Consider the following 23,068-nt stretch of genomic DNA (forward strand, 5'->3'; position numbering starts at 1 on the left):
GGAGACTCCACATCCGTCAAATGAGTTAGGCGCGATGACACCTCTTGGCGTTCCTGCCTGTCACAGCCATGCCTCATTTAAATTCCGGGTGGAGGGTTATGCATTTATTGAGTACTTGTAATGATAGGCAGATGTTGGTATCCTCGACGAGGACGAGTGAGTTGACCGTTTCTTTCTCTCCACAGTCATAGTTTCAGCTATGTCTGTGATGTACTTGTACCCATAAAACCGTCCAAAAACACACGGCGGGCCAGTTATGCATGGGGATTTTAGACCGGATTTTTTTGGCTGGTGCATGTTGACAAGCAGGGTGTTATAACAGCCAAGAGAGCCCCCATTTTTCGATGTCGTATGGCGCTTAGTGTTTTGGAATGCGCCAAATGATGCGGCTGGTGTCCAAGCAAGGAAATCCAATGCGAAGGTCGGTGGAGACAGCGGAAAAACCCGCTTGAACCATGAGGTTCTGTTAGGCCACTTAGATCTGAAACGGCTGAAGAAACATGGGCTGGAAACACGTGTGCATGCAACTGGAATACATCAGCTGGTAGACAGGAAACAAGGTCGTTCTTGTACTACTGACGAGTACCTGGAGTGCAACGCCAAGGACGATCCGAGGGTTATCCTGCGGCATCCGAGGCGGAATTACGACCGCTCATGTCGCCTAATCCTTTGCTTTGGCTGCCTCAGTTCTCCGCTTCTCGTCCAACTCCCCTAGTCTCTCATTCGGCTCAATCACCATTTCCGACACGTACTTCTCCAGCACCCGGGCGGATCTCACAGCTAGTATGGCCACGTCGTTGCTAAGTCTCTCCAGATGGTCCTCCGTCAGAGCCATTTCTGAATATTCACTCAGCACCTTGGAAGCGCTCTCAGGAACCAGTTCTCCGACACTCTTGATCTCGTCCACCCCATGAGCATGAGTGAAAGACAACAAAGTGTCTGGGTCAAGTGCATCAACCACCACTTTAGCTTCCGGTGAAGGTCTACCATTGGCCTGTGCAGCCTTCATGAGACCCAGGTCCTGCTTGTAGGGCTCTATGGACGTCAGGTAGTCTCGGAACACCTTGTTCTCCTTGATCAGTTGCTGGAACTTTCCCTCCACCAATGAAAGCTGTTTCTCCAGCGACAGCCCGTCGACGTTGACAAAGGTGTCGTCCACCACCTGGTCGCTTCTCATGAGCTCGTTGAACAGCTCATCCTCCGTGTCCAGTTCAAATTGGTTCTCCTCTCGAGCCAGAGCAGGAGCTTTCTGGGTCAGAAACTCCGCGTCACGAATGCGCGCCTCGATGATCTGTAACGACTCATCGATAGACATGCTGGGGGCTGTTGTGTCGTGTCAGATCGCGTCTAGCTGGCGTGTATGTGAAACGCTGATCAACTCTTTCCGAGGTAGACTTACGCATCCACATAAACTTGCATGACCGATAGCAGGTCACGTGAGCAAAAAAGGTGTAAAAAAGACAAGAGATTCCTGGGCACAAAAAAAGAAAGACAAATGAACATGCACAGTAAATGAAGCAAAAATAAAGCCCGACGTGGGGCTTGAACCCACAGCCTTGAGATGACTTAATAGTAAGAGTCTCACGCTCTAACACGATTGAGCTAGCCAGGCGGGAACGATGGAGTTGAAAAAATGGGAGATTCAATTTATGCTATAGAAAAATAATAAAAAAAAAAAAAGAATCATTAAGAATAAAAAAAAAAAAAAAATCAACTACCACGAGACCACGCACAATGACATCAACTAGACGAAGCGTCGACAAAACCAACCCGACAGCGCCTTCGCAGCGACATCGCAAAAGATTCAGAAGTGATATGAATTATTTAAACGCCAATAACCGCCTTAACTAGGTATTATAGACCTGGTAATGAATCATTAGAATAAAATACTATATATATATTATATAATAATATATATATTTTTAATAAAAAAAAAAATCATTAGAAAAAAAAAGAAAAAAAAACCAGAAAATATTTCCCTAGAATAGAAAAAATATAGAAAAAATAGAAAAAATAGAGAACATAGAGAAAAATGTCACCATGTCTTCATCCACGTACTGTACTACAGTAATACCACTGTAACCGTCGTACAAAGACAGCCAACTGTTACAATTATCTTCAGTGGGTTGATTAATTAATCTAGCAGCATCTAATCTAGTCTACTTTCGACCCTTGATGGCCTCGAAGCAAACGTAGACCATCTGGTAGCCGTCAAACTCGTAGAGGACCTTGTCAGTCCGCTTGTAGCCGTCGAGGTGCCGAGCAAACTGGTGGCAGTCCTGCAGCGAGTTGTTCTCGGCCTCAAAAAGGGTGACAGACAGCTTGCCAGGTCGGAAAACGTTGAGCACCTTCTCAATGACGTCAATGTTGGACATGCCGTATTCCTTGGCGGGCACGTTGGTCTCGAACGAGGCGTATGAGCAGTGCTGCTCGGGAGTCACGTGGATGGTGTAGTAGTAACCCGAGTCCACAATGGCGTTGGCAGAGTAGCCACAGGGAGTGAAGCAGAAGGAATCAACTGCGACACTGGCCTTGTTCCGAGGGTAGATGTCAGCAATACCGGACTGGGTGGACACGTATGCGCCGAGCACGTGACCGGGATCGGCCTTGCAAGTTCCTGAACATGCAGGAGTGGCTCCCTCCGAGTCGGAAGACGTGGCCGAGTCTGTTTCAGCCTTCACGACATGCTCCACGCCCACCAGCAGCTCCTGCTTGTGCTGGAAGCCGGCGTTGTTTGCGTCTCCGGGGAGTCTGTCGGTGAAGAACTGCTGTGCTCGAGAGGGCAACAGATCCGTCATGAGAATCTCCATAGTTTCGTCGTGGGACGAAATCACGTGGTCCTTGTGGGCAGCCACCTCCTCGTGGTCGTCGTGGCCCGTCACGTAACAGTACCAGTGGTGGTCGGAGGTGGTGTCTCCCACGAGGTAGGCCTTGCCGTTGTCAAACTGCGAGTCCAGGTACGACACCTCGTCCTTCCACGACTTGTGGGGCGGGGCCTGCTTCTCGGGACAGTTAAAGGTCTTGTGAGAGTAGAAGACACGGTAGGGGGTGGCGTTGGCTCCAAAGCCAGCAATGGTTCGGGCAATCTCCAGCATCTTGGGGATTCCTACCAGCAAAGTGGTGGTGCCGCAGGTCTTGAGCACCAGTTTGTGGGGGAAAACAAACATGGACGACTCGGACAGTACAAAGGCGTCGAGCACAGACGTGTGCACCGACGACAGCACCTTGCACTGGACAATGTTGAGCAGCTGTTCCCACTGGGCGGTGCTGACGTTCCGCAGAGACTTATTGGTGCCTTCTAGTGATTCCTGGTTCGGCGCAAACCAGACTTCGAGGAGCTTTTCGGGGCCCTCAAAGGCCTCAGCGGAGTCGAGGTCGACTGCAACCTGGTGGTTGACGTGGTGTTCGAGGATCATAGTGAATGAAAGGTGAAAGGGACGGGGGTTCTTTTAGGGGGAGACGTTAGGACGTTACTGGAGACGCGGTAACGACTGAGAGAGTGAGGTTGGTTGTGTTGGCGGGTTATCGATATATCTTTGGTAAAATACTCCTAGACCTGCTACCGGGGCTTAGCGGGGCGAGAAATTCTGAGCAGTTGCTCTCGGGTCATAAAAGGGTGGAAAACCGGGTTTGAGCAGTCGGCAATCGGGGCGGATTGTCGAGTGCTTGGGGTGACGAAAAAGTGGTGAACAAGAGTGAAGGTCCACTTCTTGGGATGCTACGTCCTTGTCTTTTATGTGTCATGGAAAAAAAAAAACGGTACTTTAATTACAGTTCACTTGTCTCGCTCAATTTTCAATCTACTGGACCAACTCAACTCTAAGATAGCAAGTGAAGCCAAACCAGAGACAGGAGAAGGAGGAGGGATGAGGGCGACAAACGGAGGTCTGAAAACAGGAAGTCGCAGAAAACAGGTTTATAAAGCAAAGTGGACCACCACAGCGGTCATGTCACCCCGTTCAGGACCCTCGGTCGCCCGACACACCCACTTTACAAGTGGGACCGCAAATTTCTCCTCCCAAAAACGGTATACGTTCCGACGACGGTACGTACTGTAAACAAGAACCATGGGATAGATAAGGGTCCCTGGTGCGTGCATTGGATCGTTGGGATGCGAACTATCGCACCAAAGAGCAGACAGAGCTGGGGTAGGCTACAGAGTGCATGGTTCTTAGCAACACTGCCCTCTCTCTGTCTCTGTCTGTCTCTCTCTCTCTCTCTTTCTCTCTCTTTCTCTGCCATAACCCCACTCATGCCTTCTATGTCGAGTCTGTCAAGCTTCTGCTTGTCGTGTGCAACTTGACTTAAAAGGGCAAACCACATTGTCGATCCAGTTGAGACACTCATTCACAGTGACGTATTTCTACATACCAATAACCGTATGTGCAGTGGTGGTAGACGGGAGGGGGTGAAAAAAGCATCTATTGGTGTCTCCACCGCCACAGCCCCTGCGACTGTGGTCTAGAGTACTACAAGTCGTGCGAGGGCTTGTACTGTAGCTCCTACATGCCGCCGCTTTAGTTGCCTCTGTCCTGGGCTATTTTAAGCCCACAAGTAGCTCCTGAGCGAGTCCAAAATTTCCATTGAATTCTGTCACCATGCGTAATAACCGCTTGCGACGACAGAAATGCCTCTCTCAAGTGTACATGCGTGTCTAACTCTTGTTGGTTGCCAAGACGCGACGTTTGTGGAAGCCATAGTTGTTGTACGGCCAGCATTGACTGGTGGGTCACTGAGCTATAGCCACGCTACACTACTCTTCATCTGCTACCACCGTCTGTAGTCAGTCACCCCCCGAAGAGTCACGGCTTGAGTCACCCAGGGGGGACCTGCACCGCGAGTTTATCCTCCTTGGGGGCCTCAGAAGAAAACGAAAGCGTTGTACCACTCTCCGCTGCTCACACGACCGGCAATAATGGGCGGTCTGGTGGGTCATAGCCAACCTACGCCATGTTATTCGCTAAGCGACGGAGCGTTGAAACAACAAAGCCCAGACAAAAAGTACGAGTACGATACTGTAAGCGACTTGGCAACGATGCACTTGGTCTGTATTGCTTGATATTATTGCAGCTGTGAGAAGTTGTGTCCAGATGATGTAACATTCACCAACTGTTAACAATGTGCAACCATCAACCTGCAATAATGCTGCTGGAGTAGACAGCTACTGAAGCAGACACTAACAACAAACACCTTGTGTACTCGTACCGTATTTATAGAGAATGTACGACCGGTTTTGAAACAGAAACAACCATCAAAATCCTGTGCTAGGGGGCGAGACTGCGATTAAACGGCGAATTGCTTGACCTCAACCGGGCCAGCTGAAGACGCCATAGATCCAGGCCGCCAAAGCAGCCCGGGACACCTCCAAACGCCCCTAGGCAAAACGCTGTCGGGGAAGTTGAGTTGGAGAAGAAAACCACAACGTGAGGATTTTTCCTTTTGGTCCACCGTCCTCGGTAGGGTAAGCCAGTCAACCAGCCCTCAGTACATTTGGGGCTGGGAAAAGTAAATCTGGGAACCCATACAACAACGGCTTTGAACTCTGTTCGTAGGAGGAGTGTACCAGATACTGTTCCTCCATGTACAGTCAGTAGATCGTCGTGCGTCTGAGATGTTTTTGACCTTGAACATTGTACAGTGTCTGGAGCGGGATTAGTAATCGTACCCAGGGTGTTTCTGGCGCAGGTGGCGAGTATTCCGCTACCTTTGGTTTTCCTCGGAGATAATTGCAACCATGTTTAGGTCCGAGAATTTCTCCTCGAATCAAAATACCACTCTTTTCCAAGCCCCCAACCTCGGGGGATGTATAGGAACGGACTATCTCCGAAACGTGCGCAATTTAATTCGGGTGTGCTGACTTAAGCTCTCGGACTAACATTTCGCGCAGAGAGATACGAGAGCGACCTCCATACAACTACGACACAACATTACCACTAGCTAATTCAAGAGTACACTCTTGACCACCAGACGATACCCACATTATGAGCGACAAATACGGAGTGAGTAGCTGAACCAGCGGCGACCACGCCAGATGGCAAGCCACCATGTTTCTCTCTAACACAGGCACCAGCAGGACCCCCACCCATCTACGGAAACCAGCGAGGGAACGACGGATACTACGACCAGGGCTACCAACAGCAAGGCTACCAACAGCAGGGAGGATACAACCAGGGCTACAACAACCAGGGTGGCTACTATCCACAGCAGGGCTACCAGCAGGGCTACAACCAGGGCTACCCGCAACAGCAGGCCGGGTACGCCGCTCCTCCCCCACAGCCCATGTATGCGCAACAACCTGTCTATGTGCAGCAGCAATCGCCTCAGAGGGGCGGCCAGGACGACTGTCTGATGGCCTGTCTGGCCGCCATGTGTGTCTGCTGTACTCTGGAGATGCTCTTCTAGAAGGACAGAGTGTGGGGGCACGGCATGCTGACTGCATGGTGGATGTAGACAGACATATTACGTCCAGACGATGGGACTCATTTATACATTAACAGATTCAGGAAGGTACGAGTACAGAGCACAAGTGGTTTTGCTGTTGGCCAGTCCGTCGCAATTGTACATGTAACTCCGGGCTATGTCAGACACAGCCTTTATCACGAGCTAGCCTGTGATTAGCTATCTTCTGCCGTGTCAATGACGTAACTCAGTGAGTGCAGTATGTACTGGTAGGTGAGTGTTGGGGATCGGAGATGCGCGCGTCAGAACAGTATTTGATTCTTGTTCCCTTACATGTACTTGTCTTGTACTTGTACTGTAGTAAGACATAGCTAGGGTGTTTTTTTGAGTACACCCGTACATACGATGTTGAGTGTGCGCTTGGTCTGAAAGTTGGAAATGAGGCTAGAACAATTGAAAAAAAGACACATTAAAATGGTATACTTTCTTCGGTAGAAGGCACTCTTACAATATAGTATTTACTTGCAACCCCATGGAATATTAGCCTGTACTACCTGCTGCTACAAGTAGTGTGCTTGCAAACACGCCCCCAGAATCATGCACTCCTCGAGTAAAGCTCCAACTAATTTCACACTCTGTAACACAATGTCACATACTGTACAACAATTGGTTATTATTAGCCTTATTGATACTTACTCTTGATATATCCTTGATATATTTATTATAGTTTTTCATCTATCCAGGAACAGAGAAATATAGAAAAATGGCACCCCCAGAACACTTGTTTCGACTAATTAGCAATTGGAATATCTGACCTTGAACATAGATATACAATGCTGCTGCGACTTGCAAACTCGAAATCACTCTTGTTGGCATTGATAGGGAGCACAATACTGATTCGCACGAGTACTCGTTCTTGTACAGCACCTGTATTAAGGAATATATCACAAGTTGCACTTGTACATCCCCACCCCACACGGAGGGTATTATTTCACTGTGGGGTTCCTTAGCCTATAAAAAGTGGATGTATGCAGTATAATTATCAACATCAACATACTCTCATATCGGATAGATTCATTGTGGACACGTGTAGCAGACTTCAAGACCACGGTGTCGCAACGGAGTATCCCGCAGTTGCTTCCCACGTCTCGTTTCATTGGCTCATATGGACATGTTTCGCCGTTGAGCCTCACGTCATAAAGTCGCTCTTCGGAGTTTGAAAAAGTGCGGGTTCCGCGGTAAGGTTCAATGAGCGGAACTATAGCCGACTGGGATCGTATCTTGTGGCGGTGATATAATAGTGAGTAAGCACTCGTGTTCCACTTGCCATACGGTAGTTGTATATAACATCTCTTTCACACTACAAGAACAAGTATCGACTGCGCATGTCTTCCTATCAACATCCCAAACAGCGCGTATGGCTCCCCGGACCGCTTTCCTAAAATCTGTTGTTGCACTTGCATCATCCCCAACGGTTTTCTGTCACCCAACTTTGACACTGATGATCGGCGCGGTCTCAACTTGTGCACACAGCTGTCCACATGTACATGGAGAGATGGAGCTGTTGGAGAGGAAAGGTTCGGAGACATTTTCAGTCGCCGTTGTCAGCACTTTGGTGCTCACTGGTCGTCTTATCTCCGCGCTCGCCTGTGCCTCGGCATCGCGTAATCGGCTTTGACGCACCCGCTTGCAAAAGCCGTTGCTGAACTCTCCTGCATGAAACGGCCGCGCAACAAAAGAGAAAGAGCGGATGGTGGCCACAAACAAAATCCAATCTGGTCGGCCGAAACAAATGCATCCCTAGCTTGTAGTTGTACTGTGTCTGTCTCCACTGCCACTGCTCCAGAACTTGGCACACTAACGCAGCCAACATGTCATGTCATAAGTGTGGGGTTCAAATTAGGATAATTAAAAGTACAGTATGTACCGGTAGTTGGCCATCGCATCGAGGATCAATGGAATGGCAAGTGAAAGATCAATGAATGCCGTCACAGTATGCTGCTACATGCACCATGTCATGCGTCCGTCCATCCACTTTTGCTTGTTGCCATGTTTTTTCGCGAAACTCTCGGCACAGTTGTAGGACTCCCCAAAAAATGTGGTTAAGGAGCACACCCCGCACATCGTCTCTGGCGCTTAACACAGTCTAGCTTCGAACAAGGCTCAAAAGTATATATACCATCTGTGCCCCGCACAGAGCTGTATCCAACCCCACAAGTTCGTCGCACCGACCAGCTACACTCCCAAAACATGGTCCAGATCATCCACAAGGCGCCCCTCGGCGACATGGCCGAATCTGAGCTCTTTTACGGCTCCATTCCGGACTTTATGCGATCCTCCAGGTTTGCAGACGATGACACCCGCATCTCCGTGGTGGACTACGACACCGACAAGGCCATGACTCTGGCCCGAGTCTTCAAGGTCTCGGGCATGCTGCGGGCCCAGTTATTCCACACGTACGACGTGGGCAAGAAAAAGGACGGAGACGCCAACCCCAAGGTCATCTTCTACGTGGGAAACACCGCCGACAACCTGGCTTGTCACATTGCCCTCCATGATCTGGGGGCCATCATTTCCCCAGCCTCCACAGCCTACGACGTGAACGATCTGCTGCACCAGATCAACGTTGTGGACGCCGCTCTGATTGTGGCCGAGGCCGCCAGGGCCGATGTTGCTCGAGAAGCCGTGGCCAAGGCGGGCGATAAATTCAAGCACGTCAAGGTCGTGGTCTTTGAGGAGCTGCTGGAGCAGAACCGACGAGTGCGACCCAACCTGATTCGAGTCGCCCCCATTGTGCATCTTTCCAAGGAGCAGGCCTACACAACCCTCGCCTACCTGGGCATGTCTTCCGGAACCTCTGGAGGAGTGCCCAAGGCCGTGGAGCTCACCCATTTCGCCATGACCTCGAACGTGCAGCAGACAGCAAAGAATGCACCTAACCTCGTTGATGACGACACGGTTTGTTCTGCTGTGATTCCTACTTCCCACATTTACGGTCTCGCTCTGTTCATGCTGCACATGCCCTTCCTGGGAGCCAAGGTGGTCTACCACAAGAAGTTCGATCTTGTGGAGATGCTCGAGGGCCAGAAGAAACACGGCGTCAACTACTGGGTGTTGGTTCCCCCCATCATTGTCGCTCTGGCAAAGCACCCCATCATCGACCGGTACCTGGACTCAATTCGAGCCAACCTCAAGACCATCACCAGTGGAGCTGCTCCTCTGGGAGGCAACGTGGTTGATGCCGTCCAGACCCGATTCACCGGCAACACCCGAGGAACCCTCCCTAACAACCGACGAATCGTCATCTACCAGGGCTACGGTCTCACCGAGACTGCCCCCATTGCCTGCCTCTGTGACCCTCTGTGGGACAACCTCAATGTGGTGACTGTGGGAACTCTGGTGCCCAACACCGAGGCTCGAATTGTCGATGAGAACGGAGATGATCAGCCTGCCTTTGAGGTTACTGACGCTCGAGCTCTGGGAGACGCTGTTCGACGAGGAGACAAGATCCCTTCCGGAGAACTGTACCTACGAGGACCCCAGATCATGTCTGGCTACCACAAGAACCCCAAGTCCACCGAGGAGTCATTCGAGTACGTCGATTACAAGGCCGAGGGTCTACGACACTACCAGGACCGATGGCTCAAGACCGGCGATGTGGCTGTCATTGACAACTTCGGCCGAATCCAGATTGTCGACCGAACCAAGGAGCTCATCAAGTCCATGTCCAAGCAGGTGGCCCCCGCAGAGCTTGAGGCTCTTCTTCTGTCTCATCCCGACGTGGTGGACGTGGCTGTCATTGGTGTGTGGCAGGAGGAGAAGGCCACCGAGTCTGCTCGAGCCTTTTTGGTGGTCCGAGACCCCAAGGTTGATGTTGTCGCCATCAAGAAGTGGATGGACGAGCAGGTTCCTTCCTACAAGCGGCTGTATGGAGGAGTTGTTGTCATTGACGCTATTCCCAAGAACCCTTCTGGAAAGATTCTGCGGCGTCTTCTGAGACAGCGAAAGGACGATGTTGTTCAGGGTCTTGATCAGGCTAAGCTGTAAGTGGGCTTGAGATGGTGCTTTGCCTGCGGCTTCAGAGAGGTGTAAACAAGACACAAAGTTGCAATAAAATTGGTTATGGAGTTACCACCAGGTGTATACAATCTGCACAGTTTGTGATGGGATAAATGTGTCATACTGTAGGAATGTAGACATGTCTCCTCACGAAGAGAGTTAATCCGAGAGTTCCCGGGTTTCATGTCACGAGCTACAAATGCTCGTACAAGTATACAAGTACCTTTTCCGCTTAAAGGAAACCCTCACTTCTAAACGCGTTATACCTCGGATGGGTTGGATAGGTTGACTTAAAGGTGATACAAATAAGACGAGAGAATCTACATATTCCGGTGGACATCTAGAAAGGGGTCTTGTAGGGTGTTTGGCAGCTTTGTTTGATGACCGTCCACTCACATCTCTTAAATTGGCTGTCTCCACAGCTTGATAAGACTCGCATCTCCTACAGGATATGTATACCTACAGGTATACAGGTAGTTGCCATAAGAGGGGAATAAAGAGTTCGCGTCCACAGGCGTTCCACGGGCTAATCAGAGGACAAATGGCCGTTGTTTGTCTGAAACGTGGGGGTCCGAAAACTTACGTGAGAAAATTTGTCATGTTGAGAGTGGTTGGGGGCGAGGACAAGAGCTACTCTAAGTGCAGGGTATCATTCGCCATATGGCAAGTTCAATCTCCAGCCCACAGGGCACATACTCTTGTCTAGCACAAGTCTATCACCTCTGGCCACGTGGACAGATGATTCTGTCAGGAAGTATTATTCCTACCAGTACTGGCAGCTACATGGTAGAACCTCCCTGTCTCCTTTGACAGGTTCCATAAAACCCTCCCTCAACCTAATAGTCCATATCCGTGTGTACTTGTAGCAGTGTCAATGCCTGTCCGTTCTGCGTTGCTGGATCTGTGGGTCACACGGAAGCGTGTTATTCATCATTATCTCCAAAAGCAGTTTCTCAGTACTACAAGTAGTAGACGATCAAGCAAAAGGTTTTGTCTCTGTTTGTATCTTGTTTGATACACTCAAGCTTTCTGTTTCGCCAAAGTACAAGGTAGTGTGGGGTAAGGCTGCAGAACCTTCGGCCGAATCGTAACTCTTTTTCGTTCTGGCAATCCTTTTTTTTTCCTTTTTTTTTAGCAACATGTTGAAAGACCCACTTTTAGCACTTTTAAGCATCCCCTGGCTATAGGAACTACTACAAGTGGTAGATAGATGCCCATCCGGGCTTGCGGAGATGGACATTGAAGATTGCTGTTTCCAGCAACCAAGAATGAGCGAGGGTGGGTCCTGAAACTAGTTCACCGTAAATCGCCAGGTTCCTCGACGATCTCTTTCTGTCATACCACCCTGTATTGTTTCATGCATCATGCGCCAGTGCTACAACTGCCGATGTACCAACATGTATGAACGAGATTTGTTTTTTCCCGCCTTGTTCGGAATATCCAATGACGATGCGACGGAGATGGTTTGGGCGGGGAACCTCTCGCAACCTTCAGGATAAGCAGCTAGGAAATCCAGTACGTGCCCTCGTGAACGGCTGTGCTAGGTGATGGCTTACCATAGCATAGAACGGACGATTTAGTTACGTACAAGTCGCGCAAATTACTACTTGTAGTACCACACAAGGACGAGTATCCTACAAGTATATCCTTGTGGATTGTAGGTCTTCTCTCGAACGTCAGATACGCCTGATCACCCGCAAAAGACTATCCCGCTCGTTTACAAGGTTGGTAAAAGGAGAGAAATTAAAACTAGTTGCAACACACTCAAGCCTATGTTGCTTGTCTGCTTGTGGGTCGCGGTTGAGGTGGTGTCATATCGCCAAGCACGTCGGAATAAAACACTACAGGTGCGGGGAGAGCTTGGGCTCATCGCCAAGACATGGACAGCAGCTTGGCGAGAAAAATGTGCACCAGCCATGGCGCCAAAAAAACCGCTTTTAATAGCAGTTGTCACACGCCAAATTCGTCCCATTACGCTACTGCTACGCAATTGGTACATTCCGGACCAGCTAGAGTTAGACAGCTGAGAGCTTCCTGCCCGAAAGGTTTGGGCGCGCCGTACTACTAAGTAGACTCGTGTGGGGGACCGGAACGAAGCAAAAGGGTGCATCTACTGCGCAACCCGGAGCCTGGGAACAAAGATGGATAGTCGCAGTTTTCACATCATCACGCGTCAAGTTTCTAAAACACCGCATTGCCAAGGTCCGGCAGGGTGGGCGGAGGGGGAGAGATTGGGTGGGCATAGTGTCATTCTGGTTGTACGTTGAATGACGGTTTGAAAGGAGGTCGTGTAGAGCGACTCCTAAACGTCTCAAACGAGCCTCCAAAGCTCTAGTTTCAACATCAGTTCAACCATTGCTCAGTTCACCTTGTCGTTCACCGGTGTGCCGAGTTTTTCCGCACTGAAACCACACCCAGGAACACACGGGCCTGTATGAGGCAGGCCAGAAACGGGATCCCGTTTTATTACCCCAGACAAGAACTTGCACTCTATTTGGGGGAAAACGAAAAGGCAACGGCTGCTGTGTGTTGTTTGTTCCCCGGCAAGCCCAACGGAGAGACATGTCCGGGCAGACATATATAGAGGGATGGCCTGGAGTTGAGCCAGTCCTTTTTCTTCTTTCTCTATCGACTCTGTCACTCTCTCCTCCAGCCATGTTTTGGATTTCAATGAAAAACGAGCCCAAGCAGGTGCTCAACAGAACCCTGTGGTTAGCCATCTTCGTCTTTGGTCTTCTGGGAACCTCCCGAGGTCTCGACGAGGGAAACATTTCCGGTACCGTTGCCCAGCCATCTTTCATCTCCAAATTCAAGCTCCATGACCCCAGTCTATCCAAGGACGCCCAGGCTAACTTGCTGTCCAACATCACCAGTATGGTCCAGATTGGCTCTGTTGCCGGAGCTCTTATCGCTATGCTCATTGTCGATCGTATCGGCCGACTGTGGGCTCTCAGAGAAATGCTTGTCATCTGGATTGTCGGTGTCATCGTCCAGATTACCTCCAACAATGTCGGTCAACTGTACGCTGGTCGTTTTGTTGCCGGCATGGGTATCGGTCAGTCTGTTGTCATTGGTCCCACCTACCTGGCCGAGATTGCTCCTCCTCATGTCAGAGGTCTGGCAACCTGTGTCTTCTCAGGTTCCGTCTATCTGGGAGTCATGCTGTCGTACTTTGCCAACTATGGTACCACTCTGCACATCTCAAACACCTCCCGGAACCAGTGGGTCATCCCCACCACTCTGCAGATTATCTTCTCTGGTATCATGCTGATTGGCTCTATCTTTGTCCACGAGTCTCCTCGATGGCTCATGAAGATCGGCAAGGAAGAAGAGGCCGTTGAAACTCTGTGCAAGATCCGTAAGCTTCCCGCCGACGATCTCTACGTCCAGGGCGAGATTCTCATGGTGCGAGAGCAGATTGAGCGAGAAAAGCAGGCTATGACCGGCGCCTCATACTGGTCGCTGTTCAAGGAGTTGCTGGCTACCCCTGCCAACCGGTACCGACTCTTCCTTGGTCTCATGATCCAGATTCTGGGCCAGTGGTCCGGAGCCAACGCCATTACCATCTATGCTCCTTCCTTCTTCCAGATGATCGGTGTCAGCGGCCAGCAGCAGAAGATGTTCGCCACGGCCATTCTTGGAGTCGTCAAGTTCGCCGCCTCCATTATTTGCGCCGTCTTCCTAATCGATACCATTGGCAGACGACGATCTCTCTACTCGGGTATCACTCTGCAGTTCATCTCCATTCTGTATGTGGCCATCTACCTGGCTGTGGTGCCCAACAACGACCCCTCGCGGATCAAGTCTGCTGCCGAGCGACATGCCGGAGTCGGCGCCATTGCCTTCATCTACCTCTCGGGTGTGGGCTGGGCTCTCGGTTGGAACTCCATCCAGTACCTCATCAACGCCGAGATCTACACTGTTCGGCACAGATCTCTGGCGTCCGGTCTCATCATGACGGTCCATTTCGCCAACCAGTACGGCAACTCCAAGGCTCTGCCTTCCATGCGACTGGGAATGACCGACACTGGAGCCATGTTCTTCTTCTCCGGGATCATTCTCGTCGGTCTGGTGTGGTCCTGGTTCTTCCTGCCCGAGGTCTCGGGCCGGTCTCTCGAGTCCATCGACGAAATGTTCTCGCTGCCTTGGTATCTCATTGGAAGACGGGGCCACCAGATGGTGCCCGAGACTTCAGCTGCTGTGCAGATTGCCGCCGACGAGGATGAGAAGAAGGGCGGGGTGGTCCATGTGGAGAACTGCTAGAAGCGTCGCTAAGTTATATATATTTATCATGTTTGCACTTCCAGATTGGAGTCGTATTTGTAGCTGCGGTGCCGTTGGAGTAGGTTTGATGACAGGTGGAGAGCCGTCTATATAGTGGAGGAGCCACTGTTTAGGTGGAGATTAGAGTAGCATATAGTAGGGACACACAAGGCGCTTAATGGGCGTAATTGAACGTCTGAGACAGCGGGATTGAAGGCATAGATAGGAGTGGAAGAGGAGAATTGGGTGATAAATTGAACGTGTTGAATGTGCACAGGGGCGTTGGTTATTGATATCTTGCACTTTTTCTGTCCTTGGATACCCTGATAATCCCGTTATGTTGCTCCTCGTCATGCGCAACTACACGTACTGTACTTAAAGAATTGTATTCACGATACTTCATCTAACACAGTACATCTGTACAGTTGCAGTAAACTCAATTCAAATATGCCAGATGACGATCAACAATCTGGGGAATGACGCCGGGTGTTTGGAGAGCGTCTCTGGCGAGAATGGGCGAGTGCGATGCATGGCTTTTGTCCAGGTGTTCGTGTTCGGAGTGAAGCCCATTTCAAGCAATAGACATTGTTTTGGTACCTTCATGGCAGAGACCCAAATACTTTAGTGCGATACATACTATTGTTTTTACACCTGTCGTATAATATCAGACGTGATATTGGTCCTGAACCAACGCCAGCCCGTATTAATTACCTGACATCCCAAATATGAAGGATGATTGCGGATGACGTCTTCATAGAAAGACAGCTTATGCCACATGCGCAGGGGGTGTGTTGTTTATCTGCGCGAACGTGTTTTGGCTGGAAAATGCAGCAACTGCAGTAAGGTAAGATGAGAGATGAGAGAAGCTGTCATGTTGGCCAATACAGTCAGTGGCAAATCAGCATCTAATTATAATAATTGTAGCGGCTTTTGTTGTCCACCACCTCAATTCTCGATCGTGATTGGCTACAAGTAGAATACATGTATTTACACATGTCCTGGATATTGTCAAGTCCAAGTATCGTCCAAGTACGACACTGATGCAGATGTACTACTTGTAGTGGCTACTTAGACTTGGTGCACGCCCTGTGCTGTTTAGCCGTCCACAGTACTCGCACTCGTACTTTGGACCCATTCTCTTGTCGTCGAGCATGCTATGGTCGGTATCACATCTCCTCTGTCACCTCCATCACCTACATATACCCCTGGTGCCCCTTCAATGTGACGGTCCCCCTCGCTTATCGTCACGGTGGGACGTGTTATGGTATGCACATAAATTGGTTAATTAACCATTTATGATCGACCCGCCTGCAAGCTGAGCCTGTGGAGTTTGTCAGAGTTTGGGAATAAAAATAGGCCGGGCTAATTACGTCTAGTAGCGCTATTTGGATTGCCGCGTGCATGCAAACAGACACGTTTACAACAGCAGCGGGAGATTGACCGGACCAAAAGTCGAAACATGTTCAGAGAATCGAGACGGGTGTGCGTGTCACGTGATGTGATGTGTAGTGTCGTCTGCGGTTGGTCATGTGACCCGATCCGGCAATCGTCCGGATTGTTCACTTTTCCTTCCCCAAACGCCCACATTCCATACAAGGTCTATTTAGCATGTATAATCCGATTAATTTCAGGCGCAAACATGTCAAAAGATAGAGACCCGCAACGGCACACGATTACTTGTACATTATACTTGTAGGGCAACCCAAGTGACATCAGAGGTCCAAGACACACGCCAAAAACACGAAATATCGCGAAAACGCCGGCTTTATGTCCTTTCCTCGGCTCCGTACACGGTTGGTCTTCACTCTCGACACGTTCTGTTATGCACTGCCAGGCACTATTATTGTGCGAGTCTCTTGTTTCGTGCTGTACTGAAACTTTGAATCGGGGGGGGATGTATACAAGTGGACAGTGGGGTCTTGTAGTACAATGATCCGGGCGCAGAAGGCGGCCAAAACCAGGATCAGAGAGGTCTCGGACGCGGACCAGTCCAGTATTTGCACCCGTTTGCTCTCGGTAGCATCGCGACTCTGCTGCAACCGGTTCTTTGACACGGTGCAATTTACGCACATGGCACATAACATTGTGGTTCACACGCATTTTCACCCAAATATAATTATGCTTTCAACAACTCAACCTGCAGCTGGAATGAAGAGCCCTTGTTGAGACGGGTGCAAATCTAGCCAGGGCAGATCGATCTGGGGCGGTTTTCGCGGTGGGACCCCCTTCAATTGGGCACAAAAGAGCAGGAATATGGCCCCAAATCCACCGCGCAACGCGCCCATCACGTCTTATCCCCCCTCACACCACCTACACGTCGCGCAGTCAACGCGCTCACACGCTAGTTTGGGTTAGGGCTGCGTAGCTTACTCCCCTCAGGTACACTTTACACCCAATTTACCAAAAGCGTTTGCAAAGTGTTTTTTTGGACCACCTTGACTTGCTCCTGGCTTCATCTTGACCACACCACCACCACTTTTTTCCCCGGCCCCCGAGGAAGAAACTACACAGGGACATAGACAGCATGGATCTGGCGAAAATCACCGACGGCTTCGTCAAGCACGAGACCTCGTCGTCGTCCTCTTCTTGCTCCACCACCAACACAGGGCCCACCCCAGACTTGTCTCCAGTGACGCCCTCCAAGGAATGTGAGAAGCGGCCACGAGAGGACGACCCTGAAGAGTCGCACGACACGAGCGCCGGCGCCAACAGCAACAACAACGCTAGCGTGTCTCTCATGTCCACCCCAGAGCCCAAGTCGTCGTCTCCCCCCGGACTGTCGCATTTCGCACACCTGATGCAAAAGTCGGACACCATGTACCGACAGAACCTCAACTCGGACCAGTACATCTACTCGGACGAGGAGAAGGAGAACCACAAGACTTCGGGCAAGCCCCACACCCCCCAGGTGCCTCATACGCCCTCCAGTGTGCCGACACAACAACCCCAATATGCATTTATTTCACATTCCATCACCTCGTACCCGTCGAACGAGCCTCAGATTGACAACGCACGGCTGGCGCGCCGAAAACGACGCCGAACGTCTCCCACGGAACTCGCGCTGCTGGAGCAGGAGTTTGCCCGCAACCAGAAGCCTCCCAAGCACATTCGCGTCGACATTGCCCGCCGAGTCGACATGACTGAAAAGGCTGTGCAGGTGTGGTTCCAGAACAAGCGGCAGAGCGTGCGAAAGAGCATGAACAAGAGCATGACCGATGACACCTCTTTCGCCGACTCTTCGTTCGCTGAAACTACCTTTGACGAGACAGACGGTAACTCCACATTCCTGTCCAATTCCAACGTCAGCACCAGCGTAAGCAACAAGTCAATCACTTCTTCCATCACAGACAACAAGTCGCCCCTGGCACAGTCAACCACCGCCGACTCTGTTGCCAACGCCAACGCCAACGCCAACGCCAACGCCAACGCCAACAACAACACCGCATCCACTTCCTCCACAAACGACTCCGAAATTGCATCCGTCGCCCCCAAAACAAACGGCAGCTCATTCTCTGTTTTCGAAGATACCCCCGAGACTCCCGCGAAAAAGAAACCCAGTGCTCCGCGACTGTCCATGCGTGGTGGGAAGGCTACTGTTATCTACGCCGGCAAGCCCAAGGGTGTCACGCTGTCCTCGGGAAGACGTCTTGGGGTCCCTGCCACACCCTCCTCTCCCGCCAACAACAATCTTGGCCTGGGAGGCTCGCCTCTGGCCACATCGTCTCCTATGACCCAGCGGACCGCGTCGCAACTGAACCAGGCATCTGCATCTTCTCCCCTATCGGCTGTTAAGTCCAAGTCTTTTGGAACTGCCGAGGAAAGCCTGGCTGCGACGCTCAAGAAGCGGCTTCCGTCCATGCACTACGACCTGCCCGTGACCAACAAGACGTCGTCTGTGCGCCATGGCGTGAGCTCTCCCGTGGTCGACGCCGGCAGCCGTGAGGCCGAGTGTATTTCCAATCTCCTCTCTCTTCGAAACGGAGGACGATGGTAAATATTTGATTTTATATATACGAAAGATCTAACATGTTTTGGTGTAATTGTAGGGAAAGGTACAAGGAGTGCGTTGGGTGAGTATGATACAATGTGGAGATACCGGTGCAAGTACGACACTCGTAGTACCGGTGCATATATGAGGCGCATGATGAATTGCGTGTTCCACTCAACAACCACTTGACCATGACCCGGGATAGATGATCCGGGGGTTCAGTATCGGTGCGTGGAAGGACATACTAGGTGTGTAGTATAGGATGGAAATGACAGATATGTAGTTCCGATTGTGCAATATGTCCGTGATGGCTGGTGTACCAACAATTGAGCAAGTATACATTCTTCTAGTGCGATATCGGGACAAATACAAGTCTTGATCTTGAAACAAAGAGCCACCGAGATGGTAGGGTACGAAGCGCGACCAGGGATGTGGGGGGGGAGGACTGAGGTTCGTTGTCGAGGGGTAAATACATGACGACAATGGCCAGCGGGAAACGTGCTCGTAAGGTACAGTATACCCAACAAGTCAAGACTGCTCGACCGTAGAGGTGTTTGTTGTGTGGGCACCGATTTGGGCATCTACTGTATTATTGACATGTACTGTATTATTGACATGAAGAAGGCGGTATCTTACTTCTACCGAGTCAGGGCAGCCCAACTTTCTGTTTGTTGTCGTACTTGCGGACGAGGGCTTTGTCTTACAAAGCATCTAGAGCTTTGTCTATCGCGACACCTCCTGGACTTAGTGACCCCCACTCGCCATTAATCCGAATTCCAGACACTCTGATCCGACTGCCGGCAATCTACGAGACCCACTCGAGTTTATTGGTCGAGGTATGAGATTGAAAAGTGGGGAAGCAATATGTGTCTACTAGTTGTTTCGTAGAATGTATTCGGTGCTATCAGATGCTGTATGGGGCATCGTGCTCGTACTTGTACGGTGGTATGCTACTAAGTTATTAGACCTCTCGATTGTGTCTAGTGGCGCGAGTCTGGATTATATCAATGCTGCCGTATCTACACGGCTAGTCCCCTGTCAAAGTCGATCTTACACTACCGTCTCGGTGCGGGGAGGATGAGTCAGGGACATTAGCAACGGACTACTCCTCCCTGTAGGGCGTTCAATGGTGTGTAATAGGATTTGTCTTTTGCCGCCGCAGAAGACGGCTAACGAGCAAACTGAAATTGCCGTGCTGTTTCTGCCGCGCGCTATGCTCGTTTTCCTTCACAAGGAAATATTTCGCCCCACTTTCTGCATACTCTGAGCGGGTTGCCAAATCGCACAACTTCATAAAGGCGATTTTTTTCACTTGGCGTGCATTTTCCAAGGCAACGCTGTTTGTCCCGGTGCACGATTATTGCTTGTCCGGTGTTGAGGGGGTTACCCCACATTTTGACATGCTTTAAACCAGCAATCTTACGAGCTTATTTTGAAGTCTGTTTCGTACCTCGTTATGTGGGGGCACACGAGAAGAAGCTATTAAAAGCCTCCAAGGGCCAGATATTAAGCTAATAAAACAAGTCCAGAGTTATTTGCACGGAAAGCAACAGCCTGGTCCCCTTTTCACTATTCAAATCTCGCCCGCAAACGACAACACAATGGAGAAAGAAGACATCCACCACGTGGAGAAGACATCGATCGATGTGTACGAGGAAAAAGTCCGCAAGCCTACCACAGCTGAGGAAATGTTTCCCAACATTGACAAGAAGAAGCTGCTTAAAAAAATGGATATGAATATCATCCCTATTCTATCTCTGTTGTATTTGCTGTCCTTCCTGGATCGAGGTAATGTTGGTAACGCCAATATCGAAGGTCTGTCTGTTGATCTCGGTCTCACTGGCCCTCAATACAACATGTGTCTCACTGTCTTTTTCTTTACATACTCAGCTTTTGAGGTGCCATCCAACATGATTCTCAAGAAGCTCAGACCCTCCATCTGGCTTCCTCTCATTATGGTTGCCTGGGGCATCGTCATGACTTTGATGGGGCTTGTCAAGAACTACCATGGGCTTCTGATCTGTCGAATTTTTCTCGGAGTGACTGAAGCTGGTCTTTATCCTGGTGTCGGCTACTACCTCACTCTGTGGTATTGCCGATCAGAGATCCAGTTTAGACAGGCAATGTTCTTCTCCGCAGCCTCCATTGCCGGTGCCTTTTCTGGTCTGCTGGCTTTCGGTATTGGAAAAATGAAGGGCGTGGCTGGACTTCACGGATGGCAATGGATCTTTATTCTCGAGGGAATTGCTACGGTTGTGGTCGCCTTCATCGCCTTCTTCTTCGTCCATGACTTCCCTGAAACAGCTCGATTCCTCACCGAAGAAGAGCGGGAGTTTGTCGTGTGGAGACTCAAGTATGATGGCAACGACAATAGTGCCGGGGGTGAACTGGTAGCGCAGAACGACTCTCGTGACTGGAAGTACGTCTGGGCCGCCTTCACCGATATCCAGGTCTACGTCCACCTGCTTCTCTACTTCGGAGTTGTGGTTCCTCTCTACGGCATCTCCCTCTTCCTTCCCACCATTGTCAACAACCTGGGATACACCTCCTCCACAGCTCAGCTCATGACTATCCCTATCTACGTGATTGCTGCTATAGCTTCGGTGACTCAAGCTTGGTTCTCGGACAGATATGGTAAGAGATCTCCCTTCATTCTCGTCAACCTGCTATTCATGCTGTTTGGCTACTTGTTGGCCTTCAACCTGTCTCACAAAAAACCAACTGCAGTCTACGTGGGCTGCTACTTCATCGCACTAGGACTGTACCCAGCTCTGCCCGCTATTGTCTCGTGGATGTCCAACAACGTCGCAGGTACATACAAACGAGCTGTAGCTATGGCCATCCAGATTGGCATTGGAAACCTCTCTGGGGCCATTGCGTCCAACATTTACCGAGCCGAAGACAAGCCCGAGTTCAAGCTGGGTCACGGTATGGAGATCATGTTTGTTTGCATTGGAATCGTGTCTCTCATTGTGCTCAACTTTGGCTACCACGTTGTCAACAAGAGGAAGCAGGCCAAGATTGAGTCGGGCGAATGTGAGCATCTTACCAGTGCCGAGCTGTCTGAAATGGGCGACAGGTCTCCCTATTTCCGATACAGACACTAGTTATTTATATATCGAATTAATTCATTTCTTGCAAGACAACCAGCAACCAGCCAGCAGCATATCACTAGCGTACAAAACAATCGTCGAGCACGTACTTACACATCTGTACCGGTACAGTATGTACTCGTACCGTATCCCACACAACAACCACCACCTCGACTACCACGCCGCCATCAAACAGCAAAATGCTTATACTATATACACTAATTAGTCCAGGGCTTGAAGGAGCCGAAGAGATCCCGGGTGGGATACTTGGCGGCCAGCCACTTGAGCACGTCGTACTCAACAACCACATTTCGGGCCTTGAGAATGTCTCGCACCTCAATGAACTCCTTGGGCACAATGTCGGCCTTGAGGTTGTCCTTTCCGAGCACAGAGTCCAGAATGGGTCGCTCGGTGTCAACCAGGAAAACGGTCATCTCCTTCTTACCAAAGCCAAGCTCGCCCTGCAGCCACTGTTGTCCAAAGGTTGTGTTGTCCTTGACGGACTCTGGCAGCTCACAGGGGCCGTCAACTACAAAAAGTCGACCCTCCTGGTACTGTGACGTAAGGGCAGCTCGGATGGCCGAGGCGTACACCTGCTTGGGCAGTCCGGTGGCCATCTTGTTGGGGGCATTTCTGTCGAGCGCGAAACCTCCCTGTGTTCGTGTGGGTGAACCAGCATCACCGACTCGGGCCTTACCCATTCCCTTCTGCTTGTGAAGCTTTCGGGTAGAGTAGCCCATCTGCTCTCGACCAGGGGGATTGGAGGCTCCTACTCGCTGTCGATCAGCCTCGTAGACCACGGCTCTCCACAGCAGATCCTTGTGGACCTGAGCACCCAGCATTTGCGAGGTGACAGGCTGTAGACGTGTGGGCTCAAGAGAGGGAAACTGTCGCACCGAGGTGAGAACGAACTCGGGCAACTTTGCTGCGCCGGGCAGTGTGTCGACGGTGGCCTGCTTGGCAGCTCCGGAGGCCTCGGAGGCAAAGCCCCGTCGTAGCCCGGAGGTCAGTCCTGGAATTAGTCGCCGGATCATGTTGTGTTTCGTCTCGGGTTATGGTGCTGCAGATTTTTGAATTTTCACCAGGTGCACATTTTACCCTGGAGTCACGTGAGCAGAGCGGGAGGAGCAGTGGTGCTGGGATAAATAAATATAGTGATTTATAACCATCAAAGCAGCGCGAGTAAAAAAATGGATTAGGAGATTTATTTCGAGCGACTAGAACTTTCGGCATCCATATCTTACTCTTTTATCTTGTACCCCTTCAT

At 50.5% G+C, this 23,068-nt stretch overlaps 11 protein-coding genes and 1 non-coding gene across 12 annotated transcripts; 5 read left to right on the forward strand and 7 right to left on the reverse strand.

Annotated features, from left to right (window-relative positions):
* Nucleotides 1-96: 96 nt before the first annotated feature.
* On the reverse strand, nucleotides 97-631 carry YALI1_E24120g (uncharacterized protein; the record flags this gene model as incomplete). The annotated part of the gene is made up of 2 exons (XM_068283070.1): nucleotides 97-527; nucleotides 574-631. The coding sequence occupies 2 exons, from the start codon at nucleotides 629-631 to the stop codon at nucleotides 97-99; spliced, it is 489 nt and encodes a 162-aa protein (XP_068139171.1).
* Nucleotides 632-661: 30 nt separating this feature from the next.
* Nucleotides 662-1,315, reverse strand: YALI1_E24128g (uncharacterized protein; the record flags this gene model as incomplete). Its single annotated transcript, XM_504182.2, has 1 exon — nucleotides 662-1,315. The coding sequence occupies one exon, from the start codon at nucleotides 1,313-1,315 to the stop codon at nucleotides 662-664; it is 654 nt and encodes a 217-aa protein (XP_504182.1).
* Nucleotides 1,316-1,527: 212 nt separating this feature from the next.
* On the reverse strand, nucleotides 1,528-1,612 carry YALI1_E24131r. Its single transcript has one exon. It is a non-coding gene; the product is annotated as a tRNA-Lys (tRNA).
* A 547-nt stretch (nucleotides 1,613-2,159) lies between these two features.
* On the reverse strand, nucleotides 2,160-3,416 carry YALI1_E24149g (uncharacterized protein; the record flags this gene model as incomplete). Its single annotated transcript, XM_504183.2, has 1 exon — nucleotides 2,160-3,416. The coding sequence occupies one exon, from the start codon at nucleotides 3,414-3,416 to the stop codon at nucleotides 2,160-2,162; it is 1,257 nt and encodes a 418-aa protein (XP_504183.1).
* A 2,565-nt stretch (nucleotides 3,417-5,981) lies between these two features.
* On the forward strand, nucleotides 5,982-6,402 carry YALI1_E24174g (uncharacterized protein; the record flags this gene model as incomplete). Its single annotated transcript, XM_504184.3, has 2 exons — nucleotides 5,982-5,999; nucleotides 6,064-6,402. The coding sequence occupies 2 exons, from the start codon at nucleotides 5,982-5,984 to the stop codon at nucleotides 6,400-6,402; spliced, it is 357 nt and encodes a 118-aa protein (XP_504184.1).
* Nucleotides 6,403-6,483: 81 nt separating this feature from the next.
* On the reverse strand, nucleotides 6,484-6,801 carry YALI1_E24180g (uncharacterized protein; the record flags this gene model as incomplete). The annotated part of the gene is made up of 2 exons (XM_068283071.1): nucleotides 6,484-6,603; nucleotides 6,667-6,801. 2 exons carry the CDS (start codon nucleotides 6,799-6,801, stop codon nucleotides 6,484-6,486), a joined length of 255 nt encoding a protein of 84 aa, XP_068139172.1.
* A 1,848-nt stretch (nucleotides 6,802-8,649) lies between these two features.
* YALI1_E24201g (uncharacterized protein) lies at nucleotides 8,650-10,446 on the forward strand (the record flags this gene model as incomplete). The annotated part of the gene is made up of 1 exon (XM_504185.2): nucleotides 8,650-10,446. The coding sequence occupies one exon, from the start codon at nucleotides 8,650-8,652 to the stop codon at nucleotides 10,444-10,446; it is 1,797 nt and encodes a 598-aa protein (XP_504185.2).
* A 2,574-nt stretch (nucleotides 10,447-13,020) lies between these two features.
* YALI1_E24245g (uncharacterized protein) lies at nucleotides 13,021-14,721 on the forward strand (the record flags this gene model as incomplete). Its single annotated transcript, XM_504186.3, has 1 exon — nucleotides 13,021-14,721. The coding sequence occupies one exon, from the start codon at nucleotides 13,021-13,023 to the stop codon at nucleotides 14,719-14,721; it is 1,701 nt and encodes a 566-aa protein (XP_504186.3).
* A 1,599-nt stretch (nucleotides 14,722-16,320) lies between these two features.
* On the reverse strand, nucleotides 16,321-16,821 carry YALI1_E24283g (uncharacterized protein; the record flags this gene model as incomplete). Its single annotated transcript, XM_068283072.1, has 1 exon — nucleotides 16,321-16,821. One exon carries the CDS (start codon nucleotides 16,819-16,821, stop codon nucleotides 16,321-16,323), a length of 501 nt encoding a protein of 166 aa, XP_068139173.1.
* Nucleotides 16,822-17,245: 424 nt separating this feature from the next.
* Nucleotides 17,246-18,715, forward strand: YALI1_E24287g (uncharacterized protein; the record flags this gene model as incomplete). The annotated part of the gene is made up of 1 exon (XM_504187.2): nucleotides 17,246-18,715. The coding sequence occupies one exon, from the start codon at nucleotides 17,246-17,248 to the stop codon at nucleotides 18,713-18,715; it is 1,470 nt and encodes a 489-aa protein (XP_504187.2).
* A 1,595-nt stretch (nucleotides 18,716-20,310) lies between these two features.
* Nucleotides 20,311-21,816, forward strand: YALI1_E24318g (uncharacterized protein; the record flags this gene model as incomplete). The annotated part of the gene is made up of 1 exon (XM_504188.2): nucleotides 20,311-21,816. The coding sequence occupies one exon, from the start codon at nucleotides 20,311-20,313 to the stop codon at nucleotides 21,814-21,816; it is 1,506 nt and encodes a 501-aa protein (XP_504188.1).
* A 203-nt stretch (nucleotides 21,817-22,019) lies between these two features.
* Nucleotides 22,020-22,835, reverse strand: YALI1_E24343g (mitochondrial 54S ribosomal protein uL4m; the record flags this gene model as incomplete). The annotated part of the gene is made up of 1 exon (XM_504189.3): nucleotides 22,020-22,835. The coding sequence occupies one exon, from the start codon at nucleotides 22,833-22,835 to the stop codon at nucleotides 22,020-22,022; it is 816 nt and encodes a 271-aa protein (XP_504189.1).
* Nucleotides 22,836-23,068: the final 233 nt, after the last annotated feature.

This window comes from Yarrowia lipolytica, chromosome 1E, assembly GCF_001761485.1.
Source record: "Yarrowia lipolytica chromosome 1E, complete sequence".
NCBI lineage: Eukaryota > Fungi > Ascomycota > Dipodascomycetes > Dipodascales > Yarrowia > Yarrowia lipolytica.